An 18,968-nucleotide genomic window follows, 5' to 3' on the forward strand; every position below is an offset into this window, starting at 1 on the left:
GGGGTCTTGTCCTTGTTTCTTTGTCCAGCCAACTAGGAACTTCTTCTCGGGGCTCTTTTGAAGATTAAGTCAAGTAGTGGAAGCGCGTTAGATCAGTGCCTGACACTTCTCGGCGCTCGTTAAGTCATAAGTAGGAGCTCCCACCCGCGGCGCGGAGCGTCCGTGTGCAGTCCAATGAGGGGGCGGGGCGGGGCGGGGCGGAGCCGGGCGGCGGCATCCAGTCACGAACCAGGGACACGTCCCGCCCCCTCCCGGGTGCGCGTCTTAAAAGGGCAAAGAAAGGGCGCCGGGACGTCCTCTCGGCGCCAGTCCTGACCCATTCTGTTGGGGTTCCCCAGTTCTTCGAAGCGTCCGTGAGTGGAAGCGACGGGCATCCCACCGTCTCGCGCCCCTACCCGGCCTCCTCCCCCGCGGTGGGCCCCGCACACCGGCGCGGCCCCTTTAAGAGCCTCGCGGGTCGGCAGCCGGAGGTCGCGGTGTTCCCCGGGCGCCGCGGGCCGCCCTCCACCTGCTCTCGGGCCGCGCTCCCCGCCATGCAGGCGCTGCGGGCCAGCCTGACCCTGGCGCTGGGCGCGGGGCTGGGCGCGGCGGCCGAAAGCTGGCGGCGGCGGCGGGAGGACGCGCGGGTGGCGCCGGGGCTGCTGGGCCGGCTGCCCGTGTTGCCCGTGGCCGCGGCGGCCGAACTGCCCGCCGTGCCCGCGAAGCCCGGGGCCCCGGCGGGCGCCGGCGAGCTGGCCAAGTACGGGCTGCCGGGCCTGGCGCAGCTCAAGAGCCGCGAGTCGTACGTGCTGTGCTACGACCCGCGCACCCGCGGCGCGCTCTGGGTGGTCGAGCAGCTGCGGCCCGAGCGGCTCCGCGGCGACGGCGACCGCCGCTCGTGCGACTTCCGCGAGGACGAGTCCGTGCACGCGTACCACCGCGCCACCAACGCCGACTACCGCGGCAGCGGCTTCGACCGCGGCCACCTCGCCGCCGCCGCCAACCACCGCTGGAGCCAGAAGGCCGTGGAGGACACCTTCTACCTGAGTAACGTCGCGCCCCAGGTAGCGCCCGCGCTGCGGGTCAGGCGCCTGGCTGCTCACCCCGCGCGCCCCTGGCGGGAGGCACCGAGCACGGAGCCACCCAGCACCCGCTCTGCAGTCCGACCTTAACTGTGGGCCTCTGGGCACCTCCCTGAGCTTCAGTTTCCTCGCAGCGAAGACCGTGCACACGAGGGTACTGAGCACTCTTCCTGGCCCATGGCATGCCTTCAGCGCATATTAGCTGTAATGAGGGAACTGAGGCACAGAGAGGCAAAGTGACTGGCCCATTGTCACACAGCAGGTGACCCAGGCAGTCTGTCTAGAGGAGCCTGAGCTTTCAGCCATTGTCCCTACCCTGCCTGACTCCCAGGAGTCAGAGGAAAGTAACTCACTGTGTGCTCTATTTCAAGCCCTGTTCAAGCAGGGCCTGGAGACGACCTGGGGCTCTGGGTGAAGCCCAGGGGGTCTGAACCTCCCATCTGACTTTTGCTCTTCCAGCGTCTCAGTTCCCTGCCCATTTGACTAGACACTGGAGAGCTCAAGAGCGGGGAGTCAAGAGCAGATCCATGACTTCCAGCTGGGCTCTGCATGCGGTTCAGGAAGGAGAGGGTAGGGCTGGAGAGTTGGCCTTCCCATGAGGCCTGGGGATGGGGCGGGAGGGGGGCTTGTTTCTCTGAAGAGGGAGAAGTGCTCCTTTCCTTAGTGTGTCTCTTCGGAGCTGAGAAGCGGTTTTGAGACCTGGGATGTCAGTCCTTCCATTCTAGATGGGGGTGGGCTAGCTCCGCCCTGAGCTCTGTCTGGCTCCACCCTCACGGCCAGGTGGCCTAACGGCGACTCTCCTTCCTTGAACCCGTTACCTCAGCATGCTTGCCCAGCCCACTCCCCATCGGACTATCCTGGCTTGGTGCCAGCTCCTGCCCATCTGACGGTCTGTCTGAGCCCCACCTCTCCAACCAGGTACCCCATCTCAACCAGAACGCCTGGAACAACCTGGAGAAGTACAGCCGCAGCTTGACTCGCACCTACCAAAATGTCTATGTATGCACGGGGCCGCTCTTCCTGCCCAGGTGAGGCTAGAACTGGGGTGGGGGTGGGGGGGGAACAGCTGGGGATGCCAGGGCCTCCCATTCACTAGAGGCCCCCTCCTGCCACTCACCATCCAGGCCCGCTTCAGCCTCTGGGTGCGCACGCAGTGCCAAGTCACATCTGTCATTTGACAAGCCTGTCCGTTCTCTGCTTCAGACCCCCTAACTGCATTTCTATAGCTAGAGGCCTGTGGGGGTACCCACAAAGACTGTCTCTTCTGCCCTGGCATCAGGCCCCAAACCTGCCTCTGTTCCTCTCTCTCCTCACCTCTTGCCATGTGCCCGACTCCCTTTCTGTCCAGATAGAAAACCTTGCACCAGGCTCTTGCTTTCAGCTTCCTCTGCTTGGAGCAACCCTCCTCACCCTTCTGGAGCCAGGGTTTGACCTCCATCTCCCCGATCCTGAGCCTTCACTCTTGTCCCTCTGCAGCCCTGCCTCCCAGGTAGAAGGGACTGAGCTCCCCTGGGCATGCTCAGTGAATTTTCCGGCCCACTGAAGACAGATTGGGGAGGTGAAGGGTTGTGGGGAAGCCACTGGATCTGGAGTCCACAGGCCCTAGATAGAACCCAGGCCCTATCACCTGGTCTCTGGGTGTCATGGGCAAATGACCTCAATATCCTATCCTGTAAAGTGGGGATAATAGCCATTCCCTACCTCGCGGTTGCTTCGGGGTGAAAGGCGGGTGGTGGAGGTCACTGTAGTAAGCGCTCAGCATGGGCTGGCCGAGGAGGCATGGATGATTAGCAGGTGCCTCCTATGGCCTGCTGGAATGGAGTAGGCCCCGCCGAGGGGAAGACCGGAAGTCCTCCATCCCGTGTTCTGGGCCCCAGGCCCTCGCCCACGTGGTGCTCCCCCTCCACGGGGGAGGTAGGCGGTAGTCTCGGGTCTGCACGAATGAAGCTGAATGCCCGCAAGGCCGGATTCTCTCAGCCGCATTTATTGCCACCACCCACCCTGCCTGACCCGGTGCTGAGCCTGAGGGAAACAGGGTGAGGGAGTGTCTACCCTGCAGGGAGCCCCCAGCCTCCCGGGGGGAGCCGAGAAGGGCACAGAAGCCTCCCGCTGAGGGGGCGGTCCTACAGGCTGATACAAGGTGGAAGTCAGGCCGGGGAGGGCTTCTCGGAGGAGCAGACCCTCGGGAGCTCTGAAAGGCCTTGTGCGCCCGGGTCTGCCCGCAGGACGGAGGCTGACGGCAAGTCCTATGTGAAGTACCAGGTCATCGGCAAGAACCACGTGGCGGTGCCCACCCACTTCTTCAAGGTGCTGATCCTGGAGGCAGCAGGCGGGCAAATCGAACTCCGCTCCTATGTGATGCCCAACGCTCCTGTGGACGAGGCGGTCCCGCTGGAGCGCTTCCTGGTGCCCATCGAGAGCATCGAGCGGGCCTCGGGGCTGCTCTTTGTGCCAAATATTCTGGCGCGGGCAGGCAGCCTCAAGGCCATCACTGCAGGCTCCAAGTGAAGGCCGTACCCTGCCGGACTGTGAGGGCTGGGTCGCATTAAAGGTGGTGATCTTTGGAGACAAAAGTCCTGGCTGTGTCTGTCCCAGGGGCCCCTCAGGAGCCTCTGGCTTCCCTGCCGCTGCTTCGCAGTCTTCGGCCTGCTGGAACCTTCAGCTGGGCCGGGCACCCGCCTGGGTGAGGCCAGGCTGCAGGGCGGCCAGGGAGATGAGGATGGCCTCCTGGAGGGGAAGTGGGGCCGTGGGCTGGGGCCTGGGAGGCCGGCGGGCGCCCAGCTCCCAGCCTCGCAGGGCTCGACCGCCCGGACCCCCCCCCCCCGCCCCGCCCCGGGGCTTGCTGCCCTCCGCAGGGCCCCAAGGACGTTAAGAACAGGCTCAGCCCCATCCTACCGATCTGCCACAGGCTGGCTGCATGCCCGCCGGGGAAGGGCCTTGCCTCTCTGCTCCTTAAGGGGTGTTCTCAGCTCCCAGGACAGGGTGGGTGCAGGGCTTCCTGCTGGGAGGGTGTGGCCCCTGGAGGGCCCTCAGGGACAGACTGGAGCTGCCCACCTGTGTAGTCACCGCCCTTTGAGACTACTGGACGCCAAGTGCCTCGAGCGTGCGGACCTCAGAAGTGGGTCCACCGGTCCCATGGGTGCACAGGACTGAGGCTCCCAGAGCTGGCTGCATACTGCCCCCCACAGGACTAAGGTGCCACTGAAGCCCAGTGGGGAGGGCTGCCCTGCCCACCACGGTCACGGGGAGGAAGTGGATCACTGAGCGTATGGCTGGGGAAACTGAGGCCCAGAGCTGGGATGGCCAGGGTCTCCTGAGTTACCCAGCCTGGGAACAGCTGGATGGGCACCAGCACCCAGGATTCTCGACTCCCAGCTCACTCCTACTCTGTCCCTGCTGGAATTCACGGTGGTGAGAGGCCGAGGCCGTTAGGAAACCATCTCCAGTGAAGGCTGGCTTGAGACAGCCTTGGGCAGAGCTGCACCCCCACTTGGACAGACCCCTGGCTGGCAGTAGAACCTTGAGAACAGCCTGGGGGCTGCAGGCGGGAGGCAGGCAGGCTCACCTCGGTGCGGATGGTGCGGCTGCCCTGGCTAGGGCAGGTGTTGACGTACAGATCGAAGAGGACACTGGGTTCGGCCACCTCTAGGTTGGGGTCAGCATCCACTCCAGCTTCCAGCCCCTGGAGGCCCCCGAACACCACGAGAGCATGCCTGGCACCCACAGGAGGGGTTCAGTCCCTGCTCACTAAGGCCACACTGAATGCAGCTTCCCAGCGCTCTCAGCCCCCCACTCCCGGGACACAGTTAGGGGCCCAGTCTGTACAGCTCTGCCCCCCACCAAACAGGCTTCCGGCTCCATTTCCCCTTCCCCGGCCCCTGCCCCAGGCTGTACCCACCTGAAGCTGGGCAGCTGGGCGGAGGTCACATCCGAGCCTCTCTCTGATGTCCCAATGGTCAGGTCATACCCGTCCTGGAAGGGGGCCTCAGCAAACACGGCACCTGGGGGAGAGACCAGTTCCCTGGGGGTCCCGTTCCAATGCCAGAGCCACTTGGCTATGTGTGTCTGCATATGGGGGCGGGGGGGAGAAGGGCTGGAAAAGGGGACTCAGGTAAGGGAGTCACACCCAGCCACACACACCCACCGTTCCTGGGAAGTCCGGGACTTGGCAGGGAGAAACCACAGCTATGCGAGACTGGGGACGCAAAGCTGAAGGCGGGTAGGAAGGAGCTCTGAGAATTTATAGTGCACCCTAGACCTATCTGGTCCTTTGGTCCTATTCCCAACCCCACGGCAGACGTTACTAATGAATCACGATCCTTTTCCTCAGAAGTCCTTTACAGTATTCCAAGCAGCGCAGTCAGGGAGACCAAGTCCCAGAGAAGGAAAGGCATTTGCTTAAGGACACACAGTAAGGTGGCAGGACAAGGACCCTGGTCTGCCTTTTGGGTCAAGCAAGGCTCTCTGCGGCCTCCCAGAGAGGGGCCAGCTCTTCAACGGAGGAAGCTCTGTCCTTACTGAGGCAGGAGGCCAGCCGGACCGTGTAGCCCCAGTAGAGACCGGCTTTGGTGCGAGGGTCCTGCGACGACACGACTTTTCCCCGGTAGGTCTTGCTTTCTGCAGAGAAGCAGGGAGGCTGTGAAGAGGGGGCGAGGGACAGGAGGTGGCCGAGGCGGTTCCAAGCCCTCCGGCTGGGCCAGGCTGGGAAGTTTCCAGATACCTGGGAGCTGCTTCTGGTTCAGCTGCACTGTCACGCGAAGTCCAGGCTCCAAGTTCTTGTCAATCTTCACCTCCTGGGGAGAAGCCAGGAGAAATGGGTGCTGTTCCCCAGATGGCCAGCAGGTGTCACTGTTCTCCCAGATGCTGGGAGAGCTGAGCGGCTCACAAGGTACCTGAGGGGTCCGGCTCAACCTCTGTCCCCTTTCTCTGGCACCTAGGCCAGACCTGCTCTCAAGAGACCATTTGTGGGGTGACTGGGTGGTTCAGTCGGTTAAGCAGCCGACTCTGGATTTCGGCTCAGGGCAAGATCCCGGGGTCCTGGGATCGAGCCCCACGATGGGCTCTACACCCAGCAGGGAGTCCGCTTGAGGACTCTCTCCTTCTCCCTCTGCCCCTCCCTGCTCCCCATGCAAGCATGTGCAGGTTCTCTCTCTCTCAAATAAATAAATCTTAAAAAAAAAAAAAAAAAAGAAAGAGAGAGACCATTCTTGCAAAACTACCAGACGCTGGGCAAAGACGAACGCCCTGGGCCTGGCACAGGGCAGGAGTAAGTATTTCGCAAGATGGAATCCCAGTCTTCTACGTTCTGAACAGATGTGGCTACGCCACTTCCTAGCTACAGCGGTTTGAGCAGGCCACTTAACCCCTGCGAGCCTCGGTTCCCTCTGCTGTCGAACAGCAAACCCTCCACAAACAACAGCCCAGGGCCCGGCGTGAGGTCAACGGGAGCTGCGACGAGTGACAACCGATGTCTGTGTTTTGTGCCAACTCTGAATTCAGGATAGGGCACTTTCCCTTCTGAGGTTTCTCCTGTTTTCTCCTTTCGTCTGGGTCTGGGTCATCCCAGTCTGCAGTTAGCCCGTCATTTCTGGTCTGCTCTTTTTGAGGGGAGGGGACCCTCCACCTTGAAGTATTTCTGTCTCTGAATCCAGAAGCCCTGAGAGTAAGCAGGCAGCAGATGAATGCGCCAATCCCAGCGTGGCTCTGCGTCCTGCTGGAGCTGCCCCAGAGGGATTCTGAACTTGTTTTTGTAGGGTTTTGGCTGGGGTGGATTGGGTCTGAGCGTGAGGACTACCTCTGTTCATTTACTTTTTAAGAAACAGTGTATTTGCTCCTGGCTTTATCTACTGAGCCTTGTTTGGGGGCACTTCTCTGGCCCAAATCTACATCAGTAGGGAACTGCGGGCACAGATGCCCGGGTCCAGGGCTCCCTGCTCACAGGACCCTGCCTGCCCTCCACGGCCCGGATGTGTCCGGAATGTCTGTCCCAACCCGCTCTCCCAATCCCTACCTTCTTCATGCCACAGTTGACAAAGGACCCGTGGCCTGGCCGGGTGGGCCGGTCCACCACGATGCCTTCTCTGAACTCGGACTCCTCATCCTGACGCATGTGGTGAGGGCTGTCCAAGGGGTTCAGAAGCCCTGTGGGTTGGGAGATGCAAAGGCACACGGTGGTATGGCAGGAACCTTGGAGGCCTGGTCCGAGTTCCAGGGCTGCCACAGACCTGCTGTTTGCCACCAGGCAGAGGCCTTGCCCTGCCTGGGCCTGTTTTCTCAACTGAGCAGCAATTTCTCAGGGTCTGGGGGATGATCCATGAGAAATGGGGTCAGCACCCCCTACGGCCTTACCTGCAAACTGGAGATCCTGATGCTTGGGGAAGAACGCCTTTCGTAGGTACCTAGTAAAGACCGTGGATCTCAGGAAGTTCCCAGGGGAGGCTGTCCCCTGCCTGACCTGCACCTCGACCACCCTCCTCCTCCCCATCACGTTCAGGGAAGTCTGCCCTTCACCCCCTTACTGTGGACACTCCAGGTACTGCAGGATCCGGGCCAGCTGCACGCATGCCTGCCCCTTCTTGCCGACTCCCCTGAATTCTCCCTCCACGGTCCTGGAGAGAAAAAGATAAGGCTTCCAGAGCCTCCTGTGCTCCCTTCGAGAGCTCCTCCACCCAATCTGACCCCTGCAGTGCCCTGCTTTGCAACTCTTCCCACCAGATTCACCAGGGGAAACTGCAGGCAGCGTTCTCCGCCCAGGCAAGTAGGCAGTGACAAGGATGAAGCAAAGTCAATCCCAGCGGTCCCTCCCTCCTCACTGAGCCCCGGTGCCCTATTGGATGGCCCCTCACTTGGCATCTTGGCCTTCTTCGTCGAACACCACAATCTCATCCACACAGAAGATGGTGCAGGCCCTGGCAATCTGGCCAGCCAGGTAGGTGCGCAGCTCCGGGGACTGGGCATTGTCCAGGATGGAGCCTGGCAGGGCCACACTCAGGGTGTAGGGCCGACCTGGGCAGGGGAGGGGCGTTCACGGGCAGTCTAAGAGGCTAGGGTCGAGCTCTCCCCTCTCTCCCTCTAATCCCAGGGCCCAGAGTTAGAAGACTTTTCCTCTGGGAGGAATTTTGAGGCCAGCAAAATAGATCCAACTCCGCCTTCCAGGCCTCAATCTACCCAGGAGGAAAATGGACCTACTGGTCCCCGAGGCGCCCACGGACAGGGCACACCATTGGGCAAGACTGGAGAGTGGTTAGAGGCACCGGGCCACGTTCACATGCTGGCTCCACCCCCTACTGCCTCAGTTCTCCAGCTGTCAAATGGGGATAATAAAGAGAGCTAATATTATTAGGGCCTTTTCTGTGTGCATTTACCCCATAACCCTAAGAAGTATTACTATGATCCCCATCGAGAAATGGGGACCCTGTGACCCAAAGAGATCAAACATGTGGCACAAGGTCACACAAAAGGCAAGACAGCTGAGATATGCGTTCAGGCTGTCTAGTTCTGGAGGGACCACCATATTTCCTTCCCAGAGTCACCCAAAGGGAGCCACGTGAGGGAACACCCAGGAAGGACTTCCCGGGTGTCTGAAACAGCTGACATGCTCAGTTGCTATCCCCACTGTCAACATCATCACTGGTAACCAACGGGCTTAGAGGGCATGTTATGACGCCCTAACCCTCCTGACATTTGGGTCTAGACAAGGAGAAAAGATACAATCTGTTAGGGTAGATCCAGATGTACTAATGTGGAAGGACACACAGGGCACAATGTGGAATGAGAAAAACCAGGTCCAGAAGCTAATGGATAAAGTGACTTCATTTTTGTAAAACTGTATCTATATACTCTACATATGCATAAGTGGATATAATGTAACATCTGGAGAAACTTTCACTGCAATGTTTGCTGGGATTTTTCTTCTTTACAGTTTTCTGTATTTTGGGGAGGGGGATTGTTTTGAACGGGTATTATTTAATGAGAAAAAAAAGACAAATTCTTATTATAATCAAAATAAGGGGCGCCTGGCTGGCTTAGTTGGTAGAGCGTTCAACTCTTGATCTCAGGGTTGTGAGTTCAAGCCCCACGTTGGGTGTAGAGCTTCCTTAAAAAAATAAAATCAAAATAAGTAAACGCGGGCGCCTGGGTTGCTCAATCGTTAAGCATCTGCCTTTGGCTCAGGTCATGGTCCCAGGGTCCTGGGATCGAGCCCCGCATCGGGCTCCCTGCTCCGCGGGAAGCCTGCTTCTCCCTCTCCCACTCCCCCTGCTTGTGTTCCCTCTCTCGCTGTGTCTCTCTCTGTCAAATAAATAAAATCTTAAAAAAAAAAAAAAAAGTAAATGAACAACTACATTAAAGCACACAGAAAGTGCTCAATAAAAAAGTAAAAAAAAAAAAAAAACCAACAAAAACAAAAACCTGTCATTATGATGATGAGTTCTGGAGGTGTAAAGTTATGATATGTGATGCTTAGGCTCCAAAGGATTGAAATCTACCTAAGTAGGAGGTTAGGACTCAGGTTTCCCCATTCTCTGGACCTGTTTCTCCCTCAGGACAAGATGTCTGGACCCACTGGTCTCTAAGGTCTTTCAGATATGACATTCTCTTCCCTGCCCAGGACCCAGTCTGCTCACCCTGGTCCTCCCTCTGTGCAGTTGCCTCTTCTTCCTGCTGGAGCTTTGCCTGTTCTTCCTGTGCCCGCTGCCGCTCCAGTTTTTTCATCAGCTTGAGATCCTTCCACTTCTTTTTCTCCTCTTTCTCTGGAGAAGAGGACATGTGGATTGGTGGAGGGGAAAGGGACTTGGGAGGGAGAGGGACATGGAGCAGTCCAGAAGATGGTGCCCTCCCAATACGGTCAGCCTGGCCTCTCCAGTGCGGCTTACTGAGCAGCCAGAGGAGCCTCCGTGGCCCCGTCTTTCCCATTTTGGATGCTGGGGGACCCAGAGGGACAAACCTGGAGGCTCCCCCCGAGGTTCAGCAGTGCACTGCTGGAGTGGCCTTGGGCAAGGCTGAATAGATCCCCTCCCCTTCAGCCTCTTACTTACTCTGCTGCTTCCATTTTCGCCACTCGACCCTTTGGCCATGTTCACCCTAGAGTAGGAATGGGAAGAGGTACCGGAGTGAGGCTTAATGATCACAACTGGGAGGGGGTCCCACTTCCTGCCTATCAATGGGGGTGGTGAGGAAACCACGGAATGCCCCCACACCGCTGCTGCTGGGAGAGCGTCAGAGCAGAGACCTGCGACACTCTAGGGCCTGCGACCGGGCCTGACACATAGCAAGCACTCAGTAAGTTGTCGAATCGAGTCTGACACGACAGAAGAGGAAACTGAAGCTCGGGGGGAGAGGATCTGCCTACTGTCGCCTGGGAGTCAGAAGAGATACGCCACGAAAGATACGCCACCTCCCGAATCCACGCCCGGGTCAGAGTAGCCGCAAGGGGCTCCAGCAATGGGTTACCTGACGCTGTCCCGGCCCTGGCTCGGACCCCGGCACTCACCCCCGCTTCTCCTGCGCAGGGGCGCACGCGGCCACGAGCATGCGGCACCTCGGGGCTTCCGGCCTCGGATCAGCGACAAGCAGGGAGCGGGAGGCGCGGCCCAACCCCGCCACGGGCCCCCACGCGGCTCGTTCTAGCGCCCCCACCCCCTGTCCTGCCCCGGGGCTCCACCCCCCGCCACTTACCTGGCCGCAGGGCCGCTTCTTCACGCGCTCCGCCATGTTCGCCGCACACCGTCGGCCACGCCCTGCCAATCAGGCTCACCTCTTCCGGCCACACCCCCCGAGCCGTCCAATCGGAGAGCCAATGGCATGCGGGGGCGTGGCCTACACGTCTAGAGGCTTTGAGAGCGCGTGGGTTGGGACGCGCTCGCTGGGTGAGCAGGGTCCGCGCAGGGCGTGGGGGCCAGATCTTGTCGCCGGCCTCGGGGGTCCAGAGGGGCAGTTTGTGCAGTGCTGTGCCGGATCTTTGGACGACAGGAGAGCTGCCCTCCGTTCCCGCACGAGCGCGACACTTAAAACTCAGCTCGATTTTATTCTACATGGGGACCTTGAGGCCCAGAGCTGGAGTGTGATTCAGAGCTGGAAATGATCTTAGAATTTAATCCAGTTCTTTTATGGATGCATTCATTTACTCTCTCTTTTAATTAACAGACTTTATTTTTTAGAGCAGATTTACCAAAAATTGAGCGCATAGCAGAGTTCCCATATAACCCTTCTCCCCCACTCATTTCCCCCCACTCTCAACATCTTGCCTTACTGTGTACCTTTACTGTAGTTGATGAACCGATATTAATACAGTATTATTAACTAAAGTCCATAGTTTACATTAGGGTTCACTCTGTGTTGTACATTCTACAGGTTTTGGCAAAGACATAATGTCATGTATCTACCATTACAGTATGGTACAAAATAAGTCCACTGCCCTAAAAATCTTGTGTTCCACCTACCCTCTTCCAAGCCCCTGGCAACCACTAATCTTTTTTTACTATCTCTATAGTTTTGTCTTTTCCAGAATGTCATATAGTTGGAATCAAAGTATGTAGCCTATTTATTTAAGATTTTATTTATTTATTTGAGAGAGAGAATGAGATAGAGAGAGAGATCTTGAGGGTCAGAGGGAGAAGCAGACTCCCCACTGAACGGGGAGCCAGATGCGGGACTCGATCCTGGGACTCCAGGATCATGACCTGAGCTGAAGGCAGTCGCTTAACCAACTGAGCCACCCAGGCGCCCTCAGAGGCTTGTTTAATGAGATGGTGGGCATCTAGGCCCCTGACACAGGGGGGTGCACAATTAAATGCGCTACTTCCTTCCCCTTCTGCCTAAACTCCCTGGCCCTCCTGGCCTGCACTCTGACCCCTGTGAGACAGGAGACTATTCGTGGCTCCCTGTCAGACACCCAACGGAGGCCCCCACCTCCTACACATGCACAATGTGCCACAGCCACACCCCTTCTGAGCCCCGGGTTCAGCACAAGTCCCCAGTCCTTGCCCTGCTCTGGGCCTCCGTTTTACTCCACAAAACACATTTGTACAAAGAGGGGCTGGGATCTAAGTTTCACTGAGGTGTCTTCCGTTTCGCCCCAGGCCCCATCAGCGATCAGCACCACAGTGTGAAGCAGAGAGAAGCAGCCAATAAGGGTCTAAATAAGTTAAAGCTTTATTATGGGTGGAAAGTACTGGCTTGAGGACTCAAGCCTAAAGACCACTTCCCGAGGTTATCTAAGGAGAGAAAGAAAGGGCGGGATGCCGGAGCCTAGGCTGGGACCAGTGCAGGGCTGGGACTCAAGGCCAGTACACTGCTGGACTCTGTCCCTTGAGTCCCAGACAAGTCTGGGGGAGAATACGGAGGGGACCCAAGACTCTATGACCCAATCCAGGGAGGAGCAGGAAGAGGCCCAGGTCAGGTGCACCTCACCACTATGACAGGAATATAGGTACTGTGGGAAGCGCTTCTGAATCCACCAAGACCAAGAAGGAGGGCTCTTCCCTGGGGGTATCCTGTGTAGCAGAGAAGGGGGCCCCTAGCTCAGTCTACGCCCAACCTGGGAAGGGCTGACACCCTGGCAAAGAACATGCAGGAACCAGGTGGGGCCGGGATGAGCAGGCGGCATCAGGGCCTGAGTTCATCCTTCCATTTCCGCAGCTTCTCGTCCATGGCCTGGAGCGTGGACTCATCCTGCACCAATACAGATCGGTCCTACCCCTCTCCCCATACCACCAGTGGGCCACGGGGAGCTTGAGGAGGCCCTCTCTCCCCACCAACCCCGTCCTTTACCTTCACAAAACAGAAGCGGACATAGTGGTCGAAGTGCTTCTGATGTGGCCTGCTGTAGAAGACGGAGACCGGGATGGCCGCCAAGCCCTGGGGAGGAGGAAGCCCACGTCTCAACACCGCCCCACAGCATGGCAGGCCCTGGCTCTGGGGGACAGAGTTTCCCACGATGGGCTGGGGCAGGGACAGTTAGCTTCGGTGCAGTACCTCTCAGTGCTGGGTCAAGGTCAGGGGAAAAGAATGGCAGAGCATCGTTCCCAGTCCCTCCCTGTGTACAGAGGGGAGGTGGTGGATGCCTGGGGGGGAGCGCCACGTGGCAGGTCAGGGCAGAGCCAGAGAAGAAATCTGCCTTAGGGTCAGAGCTCAGAGCCGGATGAGCTCGGGGTTAAGGCGCCAACTCCGCACCGTACAGATGAGACGGCCGAGGCCCTGAGAGCCCAGGGATGCCTGCCAGCCCGCACAGCATCTTTTTGCAAATTCCAGACACAGATGCACCCCGGTACTAGGGCTGATGGCAGAGGCTGGGCTGGATTGGGGCTCGGCCTCTAAAAGCACCCATAGGGGCCCAGGCCGAGCCCGGCCCACCTTGTTCCTGATCATCCACTTGACGAAGCGTCTGTCGTAGGGCTCGTCCACATCGCCTGGCAAGTCGGGCATCTTGCTCTCTGGGGGACAGAAGCCACGCTGAGCCCTGGGCCGCCTCCAGCCCCCGGCCCCCCTCCGCCCAGCCTGGCCAGTCCTGCTCACTGAAGTCTGAGATGTCTGCGACGAGGAAGTAGCTGCCCTGGGGGACCACGGGCCTCAGGCCCACAGACTGCAGGCTGCGAACCATGTGGTCCCGGTAGCGCCACACGGCTTGGGGAAGCTGCACAAAGTAGCTGCTGGGTTGGCCAAAGTGCAGTTGCTCGTGCTGGAAGCTCTGCGCCACCGCGGCCTGCGGAGGGCAGGTGTGCACACGGCGGGGGGGTGTGTGTGATCGGACCGGGCTCTGTGGTGGCCCCGCCCCCCACAGCAGGGTGCCCTGACTCTCCTCACCTGGCCCTGCGTGGGACAGTGATAGACAGTGTTCTGGTGCACGGTGCGCAGGTGCTTCATGAGCCTGTCCGGGCCCAGGGCCCAGCCCACCTGGACCAGGAACACGGGGAGGGGGTGAGGCCCTTCAGGGCCTGGCCACACCCCTTCTTGATTCCCAGTGCAGCCTCGCCTGCCCCGGATCATGGGGGGAGGCGGTACCCCAACCCTCGTCAACTCACCTTCCAGCCAGTGGCGCTGAAGCTCTTGCCAGCGCTGCCAATGGTCACGGTGCGTTCCCACATGCCCGGGAGGCTGGCTGCCCAAGGCCAAAGAGAGTAGCTGCTGAGACCGGGGCGAGGGGCAGGGGAGGGGTGGTGGGCGGGCCCCCGGCACACACTCGGGCTCTCGGCACCCCAGCCCCTGCTATGTGCTAAGCTATTTCCGGGGCTCATCTCAGCTCCTGTTCACGACCCCCCCGGGAGGCTGTGCCCTTGTGTCCTCCTGCTCTCAGAGAAGTCACTGCCCCAGGCCACACGACCTGTGTGGCTCCAGACCCACGGGCCCTAATCACGGGGCCTGCTCGGACTCCCAGCCTGGGCTCAGGGCCCTGCCACAAATGCCCGGGGGACTGGAGGCCCCCAGGCCGGCATGGCTCACCGATGCTGACGTGCTGGTGCCCGTCATAGACCAGCCACTGGTAGACCTCGTCACTGATGCAGATCACGTCATGCTGCTGGCACAGGCTGGCCACCAGCTCCAGTTCTGCCTTGGAGAACACCTGTGGAGACCACCCCCAAGCAGAGAGGCCTGCTCAGAGAGATGAACGGATACCACCGAGTTCGCTGCTAAGGGCTTTTCCATCCCATCCTATGGAATCCCTTGCAACACTGACCCTGGGAGGTCTGCTGCGAGCTAACAGAAAACATACATGTTGGTCTCTGCCCCCCGGTTCCTGGCACAGAGCTCCTAAAACCCTTGTAAATGTCTCAGTCACAGGGGCACTGGGAGCATCTCTTGTTCTAATATTCAGTCTTTGACGCCTGACACGGGGGTCCTAAAGCCCTTGTAAATTCCTAAATGAAAAGAGCACTAGAAGTGTTTTTTGTTCTAAGGAGGTGACTCTGGGTGGCACCTGGGTAGCTCCAGGATCGGGGCTGGTCACCAGAATGGCCAAGCCACGATTCCAAGCTTGGAATTTCAGCCCCACCTGCATCCTACAGAGAAGGGAGGGGCTGGAAATGGAGTTAATAATAATTAATCATGGGACGGCTGGGTGGCTCAGTTGGTTAAGCATCTGCCTTCAGCTCAGGTCATGATCCCAGTGTCGGTTTCCCTGCTCAGTGGGAAGTCTGCTTCTTCCTCTCTCTCTGTCCCTCCCCTGGCTCATGCACACACGCTCTCTCTCTCTCAAATAAAATCTTTAAAAAATTATAATAATGATGCCTATGTGAGGAAGCCTCCATAAAATCCCAAAAGTAGTGTTTGGAGTGCTTCTAGGTTGGTGAACACATCCATATACTGGGAGGGTGATGCAGCTCCTCAGGATCCTCCCAGACCTCGCTCTGTGTATCTCTTCATCTGGCTATTGTCTCCTTTCTCATTTGTATCCTTTCTCAACTCCTTTAATAAACTAGTAAACCTAAGTAAGTGTTTCCCTGAGTTCTGTGAGCGGTGCCAGCAAATTAATAGAACCCGAGGAGGGCGTGGTGGGAACCTCAAATTTATAGCCCGTTGGTCAGAAGCAGAGGTGACAAGCTGGGCTGGCATCTGAAGGGCGGGCAGCCTTGTGGGACTTAGCCCTAACCTATGGGATCTGATGCTACCCCAGCTGGTGTTGCAGAATTGCCGGGTGTGGGGTCCCCCACACCTGGGGTCAGAGTGTCTTAAGTGCAGTGGTCATATTAGGGGAGAGACACCCAGTTGGACAACTGGATTTTCCTGTACATCAGTTCTGTCATGTTCCCATTTTACATATGAAAAGACATTCCGAGAGGTGAGGTCACCATTCCCAGGGTTTCGGGGGTCATGGAAGCACCCAGTCTGCTCCACTGGCCAGCACTTATACCTTCCAAGGGGATTCCTGCCCCTGTCCCTGGGACTTTGGGGAGCCTCGGTCCTCAGAGCTCATTACACGTTGCCCTCCCATTTCACAGATGAAGAAACTGAGGCCTGACGCAGCAAATCAGTAACATAGCAGGGACTTGAACCCAGTCTGGAGGGGTCCCTGAAAGGAGGTCTCTCAGGTACCTTTCCCACAGGGTTGTTGGGTGTGTTGAGGATTAGGGCTTTGGTACGAGAGGTAAACTTGCTGGCCAGCTCTGCGGGGTCCAGCTGCCAGTTGCTGGCAGAATCCAGTTCCCCATCCTGGGTAGGGCTCTGTAAGAGGAGGTGGAAGGGGGCAGCAATTAATAAGCTACCTGACATTCAGCTCCAAGGATCTGGCCTTCCTTCATAGGCATCTGTCCCCACCCTCTCTCCTCTGGAACTCTGGATACGCCTCCCCATCCTGAAGCAACCGGCCTCCTTTCCTTCCTTCCTTCCTTCCCACCTCCCAGGGGCCAACACAACACACTCCTTGGACCCTCTGCCCACCCACACCCCAACCAGCATCCTCACCGGCTTCAGGGTCACAAACACAGGGCGACCCCCTGACATCAATGTCATGGGTTCATAACAGTCAAAAAAGGGCTCTATGATGATGACCTAGCAAAAGGATCAGATTGGCTGGGGTCAGTATCGCCCCTTGCCCCTCATCCCTACCCAGCCCGAGCCTCGCTCACTCACCTCATCTCCTTCGTCCACCAGGGCCTGGAAGGCTGTGAACAGGGCCCCATAGGCACCCACAGTCACCAGCACGTTCTTGAGTGGGTCTATCTCCTGTTCCAGCAGCTTCCCAAAGAAACTTGCCAGGATCTTTGTCAGGGGTGGGTAACCCTGCCAGGACAGCAGCGGTCAGTCGCCTGGCTCAGCTTGGGCCCACCCTCCTGCTCAGCCGCATTCAGGCAGTTCTAGCGCTTTCCTGAGGCAAATGGGCTCCTGTACGGTGAGTTCTTTCATTTCCTCCACCAGCGCTGGCCATCAGACCTGTTCTGTGCAGGCCCAAAGTCCAGGGCTAGGATTTGGTGGAGAACTGGGCAGAGTGCATGACTTTGTGGAGTACCATCCAACAGAGCCCCACAGCAGTGGCAACTGCACGATTTAACCCCCTCCCTCTCAGTTTAAGAAGCACATCCGTGCCATCTGCTCAGCCCAGTAGCCTCGCAAGACACGTATTATTTGATCCCCACCATTTGACAGGTAGAAAAATGGAGACCCAGAGACAGGAAATGACTTGCTCAAGGTCATGCACAGTTGAGGTGCAGGAATAGGACTTTATGGAAGCACCCCACTTTGAGAGGAAGGTTGGATCTGTACACTTGTTTGCTGAGGACACTTATAAAGCACTCGAGGCTAAGCCAAAGGACTGAAACCCCAAGGTCTAGAACTTCACTAAATAATTCACTCAGCCAGACTTGACCATGTAAAAATTAAAAATTTCTGTATGGCAAAATATACCAGGAGCAAAGTTAAAAGACAAAACATTGCAAACTAAGAGAAAGAGGTCAGATGTTTCATCTATCAAGAGCTCTTATAAAACAACAAGACAAAGATATAGACCCAAATGAGAAAATGGAGTCGGTCATGAAAGAAGAAGTACTGATGCCCAGTAACTGAAGAAAAGCAAATAAAAGCAACAATGAAATATTGCTATAAGAATATATCAACATTAAAAAGATTGATAATGCCCACGGCTGGCAGGAGTATGAGACCAGTGTGTTGGTGGGGATGTGAGTAAACCTTTTTGGAAGGCAGTTTGACAACATCCATCACATCTTTAAATGCTTGCACCCTTTGACTCTCTAGTTTTACTTCCAGGGATTTGTCTGAGAGAGAAACGCTCACACATGTGTACAAAGATACAGACACAGAAATAGTCACTGTGCCATTGCTTGTAATAGTGAGATAGCCAAACCAGCCCATCAGTGCAGGGCTGCTTCAATAAATTATGGCACAGCTAGGCAAGGGAATACTATGTGGCCCTTAAAAAGAATGAGGCTATCCTGACGTGGAAAGTTGCCCATGACATGCTGCTTAGTGAAATAAACAGGTTACAGAGCATTATACTACGAGTCCATTTGTGCTAAAAAACGCAAATCTCATTATGTTAGGGGTGAGTGTGTGTGCGTTTATACAAGCACTTTAAAAAAGTTAAAAGTTTAAAAGTCTAAACGCTCAGCAAAGTAGCAAACTATTGGTCGTGGTTATCTCTGGATGGTGGAACTGGAGGAAATTCCCCCCAGGTAATTCTGATGCATACCAAAGTTTAAGAACCATTTACTGCTTTACTAAACCAAGGACTGGCAAATATTTACTCTGTGACCTTTACATAAAGAGTTTGGATTTAGAGTCAGATCAGTCAGCAGCTTGTCTTTCGAGACTCAGCTTACGTGTCACCTCCTCCAGGAAGCCTCCTCTGGTCTCCCCAGATTTCATTCCCTTCTTCCTGCTCCCACAGCACCCCATCCTCCCCTATCACAGTATATCAATACCTTTGTTTTCTGCTTTTGTTTTATTTATTTATTTTTTGGTCTGCTTTTCCTACTAGACCCTGAGCTCCCAGCTCATGGTTTTTTGTCTGTCTTTCCCCAGACCATGAGCTGTCCCAGGGCCTGGAACAGAGGAGACATTCCGTGAACACTGAACTATAGTCACACTGACTTCTCTGGGCTCTGCTCCAGAACCCTAACACCCATGTGGGCCTGATGCTCAGAAAGGCCTGACCCTTCCTCCCCCAGGGCCTCCTTGAGGCCTGTGTCCCGGGGCCCCAGGCGCGGCAGAGAGACTCACAAATGCCTTGGTGTACTGGTTGAGCATGAAGTCACTGCTGAGGGCGAGCTGAAAGGCTTGAACTGCGAAGTCTGGGGGTGGGAAGTCAGGGAAGCCTTGGCCCAAGTTCACGACATCATATTCACTGGCCATTTTGCCAAACTCCACCCTGAACAACAAATGGAGAGTTGACACCAGCCCGCCCAGACCTGGACTTCCACCTATTTCCAGGGCAGGATGAACAATGCACTGGGCTCATTC

General features: G+C 57.2%; 3 protein-coding genes across 8 annotated transcripts in view; 1 reads left to right on the forward strand and 2 right to left on the reverse strand.

Annotated features, from left to right (window-relative positions):
* Nucleotides 1-250: 250 nt before the first annotated feature.
* On the forward strand, nucleotides 251-3,634 carry ENDOG (endonuclease G). Its single transcript, XM_036069224.2, has 3 exons — nucleotides 251-1,043; nucleotides 1,980-2,089; nucleotides 3,287-3,634. Exons 1-3 carry the CDS (start codon nucleotides 534-536, stop codon nucleotides 3,567-3,569), a joined length of 903 nt encoding a protein of 300 aa, XP_035925117.1. The 5' UTR covers nucleotides 251-533; the 3' UTR covers nucleotides 3,570-3,634.
* SPOUT1 (SPOUT domain containing methyltransferase 1) lies at nucleotides 3,030-10,832 on the reverse strand. The gene is made up of 12 exons (XM_036069213.2): nucleotides 10,737-10,832; nucleotides 10,097-10,142; nucleotides 9,686-9,811; nucleotides 7,907-8,066; nucleotides 7,580-7,669; nucleotides 7,410-7,459; nucleotides 7,072-7,202; nucleotides 5,782-5,854; nucleotides 5,580-5,678; nucleotides 4,960-5,062; nucleotides 4,627-4,774; nucleotides 3,030-3,788 (listed from the first exon to the last, which is right to left on the reverse strand). Exons 1-12 carry the CDS (start codon nucleotides 10,770-10,772, stop codon nucleotides 3,720-3,722), a joined length of 1,131 nt encoding a protein of 376 aa, XP_035925106.2. The 5' UTR covers nucleotides 10,773-10,832; the 3' UTR covers nucleotides 3,030-3,719.
* Nucleotides 10,833-12,188: 1,356 nt separating this feature from the next.
* KYAT1 (kynurenine aminotransferase 1) overlaps nucleotides 12,189-18,968 on the reverse strand; it is a 32,408-nt gene continuing 25,628 nt past the window's right edge. For all 6 annotated transcript variants that reach the window (XM_078061877.1, XM_078061878.1, XM_036069175.2 and 3 more), the window contains 11 exons: nucleotides 18,729-18,876; nucleotides 16,626-16,775; nucleotides 16,458-16,544; nucleotides 16,089-16,217; nucleotides 14,499-14,619; nucleotides 14,081-14,157; nucleotides 13,863-13,952; nucleotides 13,575-13,761; nucleotides 13,413-13,492; nucleotides 12,831-12,917; nucleotides 12,189-12,731 (listed from right to left, as the gene is read on the reverse strand). In XM_078061877.1, the coding sequence (XP_077918003.1) occupies nucleotides 12,666-12,731; nucleotides 12,831-12,917; nucleotides 13,413-13,492; nucleotides 13,575-13,761; nucleotides 13,863-13,952; nucleotides 14,081-14,157; nucleotides 14,499-14,619; nucleotides 16,089-16,217; nucleotides 16,458-16,544; nucleotides 16,626-16,775; nucleotides 18,729-18,876 (1,222 nt within the window). In that variant the 3' untranslated portion in view covers nucleotides 12,189-12,665. The remainder of the gene's footprint in view (nucleotides 12,732-12,830; nucleotides 12,918-13,412; nucleotides 13,493-13,574; nucleotides 13,762-13,862; nucleotides 13,953-14,080; nucleotides 14,158-14,498; nucleotides 14,620-16,088; nucleotides 16,218-16,457; nucleotides 16,545-16,625; nucleotides 16,776-18,728; nucleotides 18,877-18,968) is intronic.

The sequence above is a fragment of the Halichoerus grypus genome, chromosome 14 (genome assembly GCF_964656455.1).
Source record: "Halichoerus grypus chromosome 14, mHalGry1.hap1.1, whole genome shotgun sequence".
Classification (NCBI taxonomy): Eukaryota; Metazoa; Chordata; class Mammalia; order Carnivora; family Phocidae; genus Halichoerus; species Halichoerus grypus.

Excerpts from the sequence above, each read along its gene's own strand:
- ENDOG (XM_036069224.2), top strand. The coding sequence starts at position 534 with ATGCAGGCGCTGCGGGCCAGCCTGACCCTGGCGCTGGGCGCGGGGCTG. Across the intron at positions 1,044-1,979 it reads TGAGTAACGTCGCGCCCCAG|GTACCCCATCTCAACCAGAA; the intron begins GTAGCGCCCGCG and ends CTCTCCAACCAG. Across the intron at positions 2,090-3,286 it reads GGGCCGCTCTTCCTGCCCAG|GACGGAGGCTGACGGCAAGT; the intron begins GTGAGGCTAGAA and ends GTCTGCCCGCAG.
- SPOUT1 (XM_036069213.2), bottom strand. The coding sequence starts at position 10,772 with ATGGCGGAGCGCGTGAAGAAGCGGCCCTGCGGCCAG. Across the intron at positions 8,067-9,685 it reads TGCACAGAGGGAGGACCAGG|GTCGGCCCTACACCCTGAGT; the intron begins GTGAGCAGACTG and ends TCCCCTGCCCAG. Across the intron at positions 3,789-4,626 it reads GCCGCACCATCCGCACCGAG|GAGGCCATCCTCATCTCCCT; the intron begins GTGAGCCTGCCT and ends CTTCCCCTCCAG.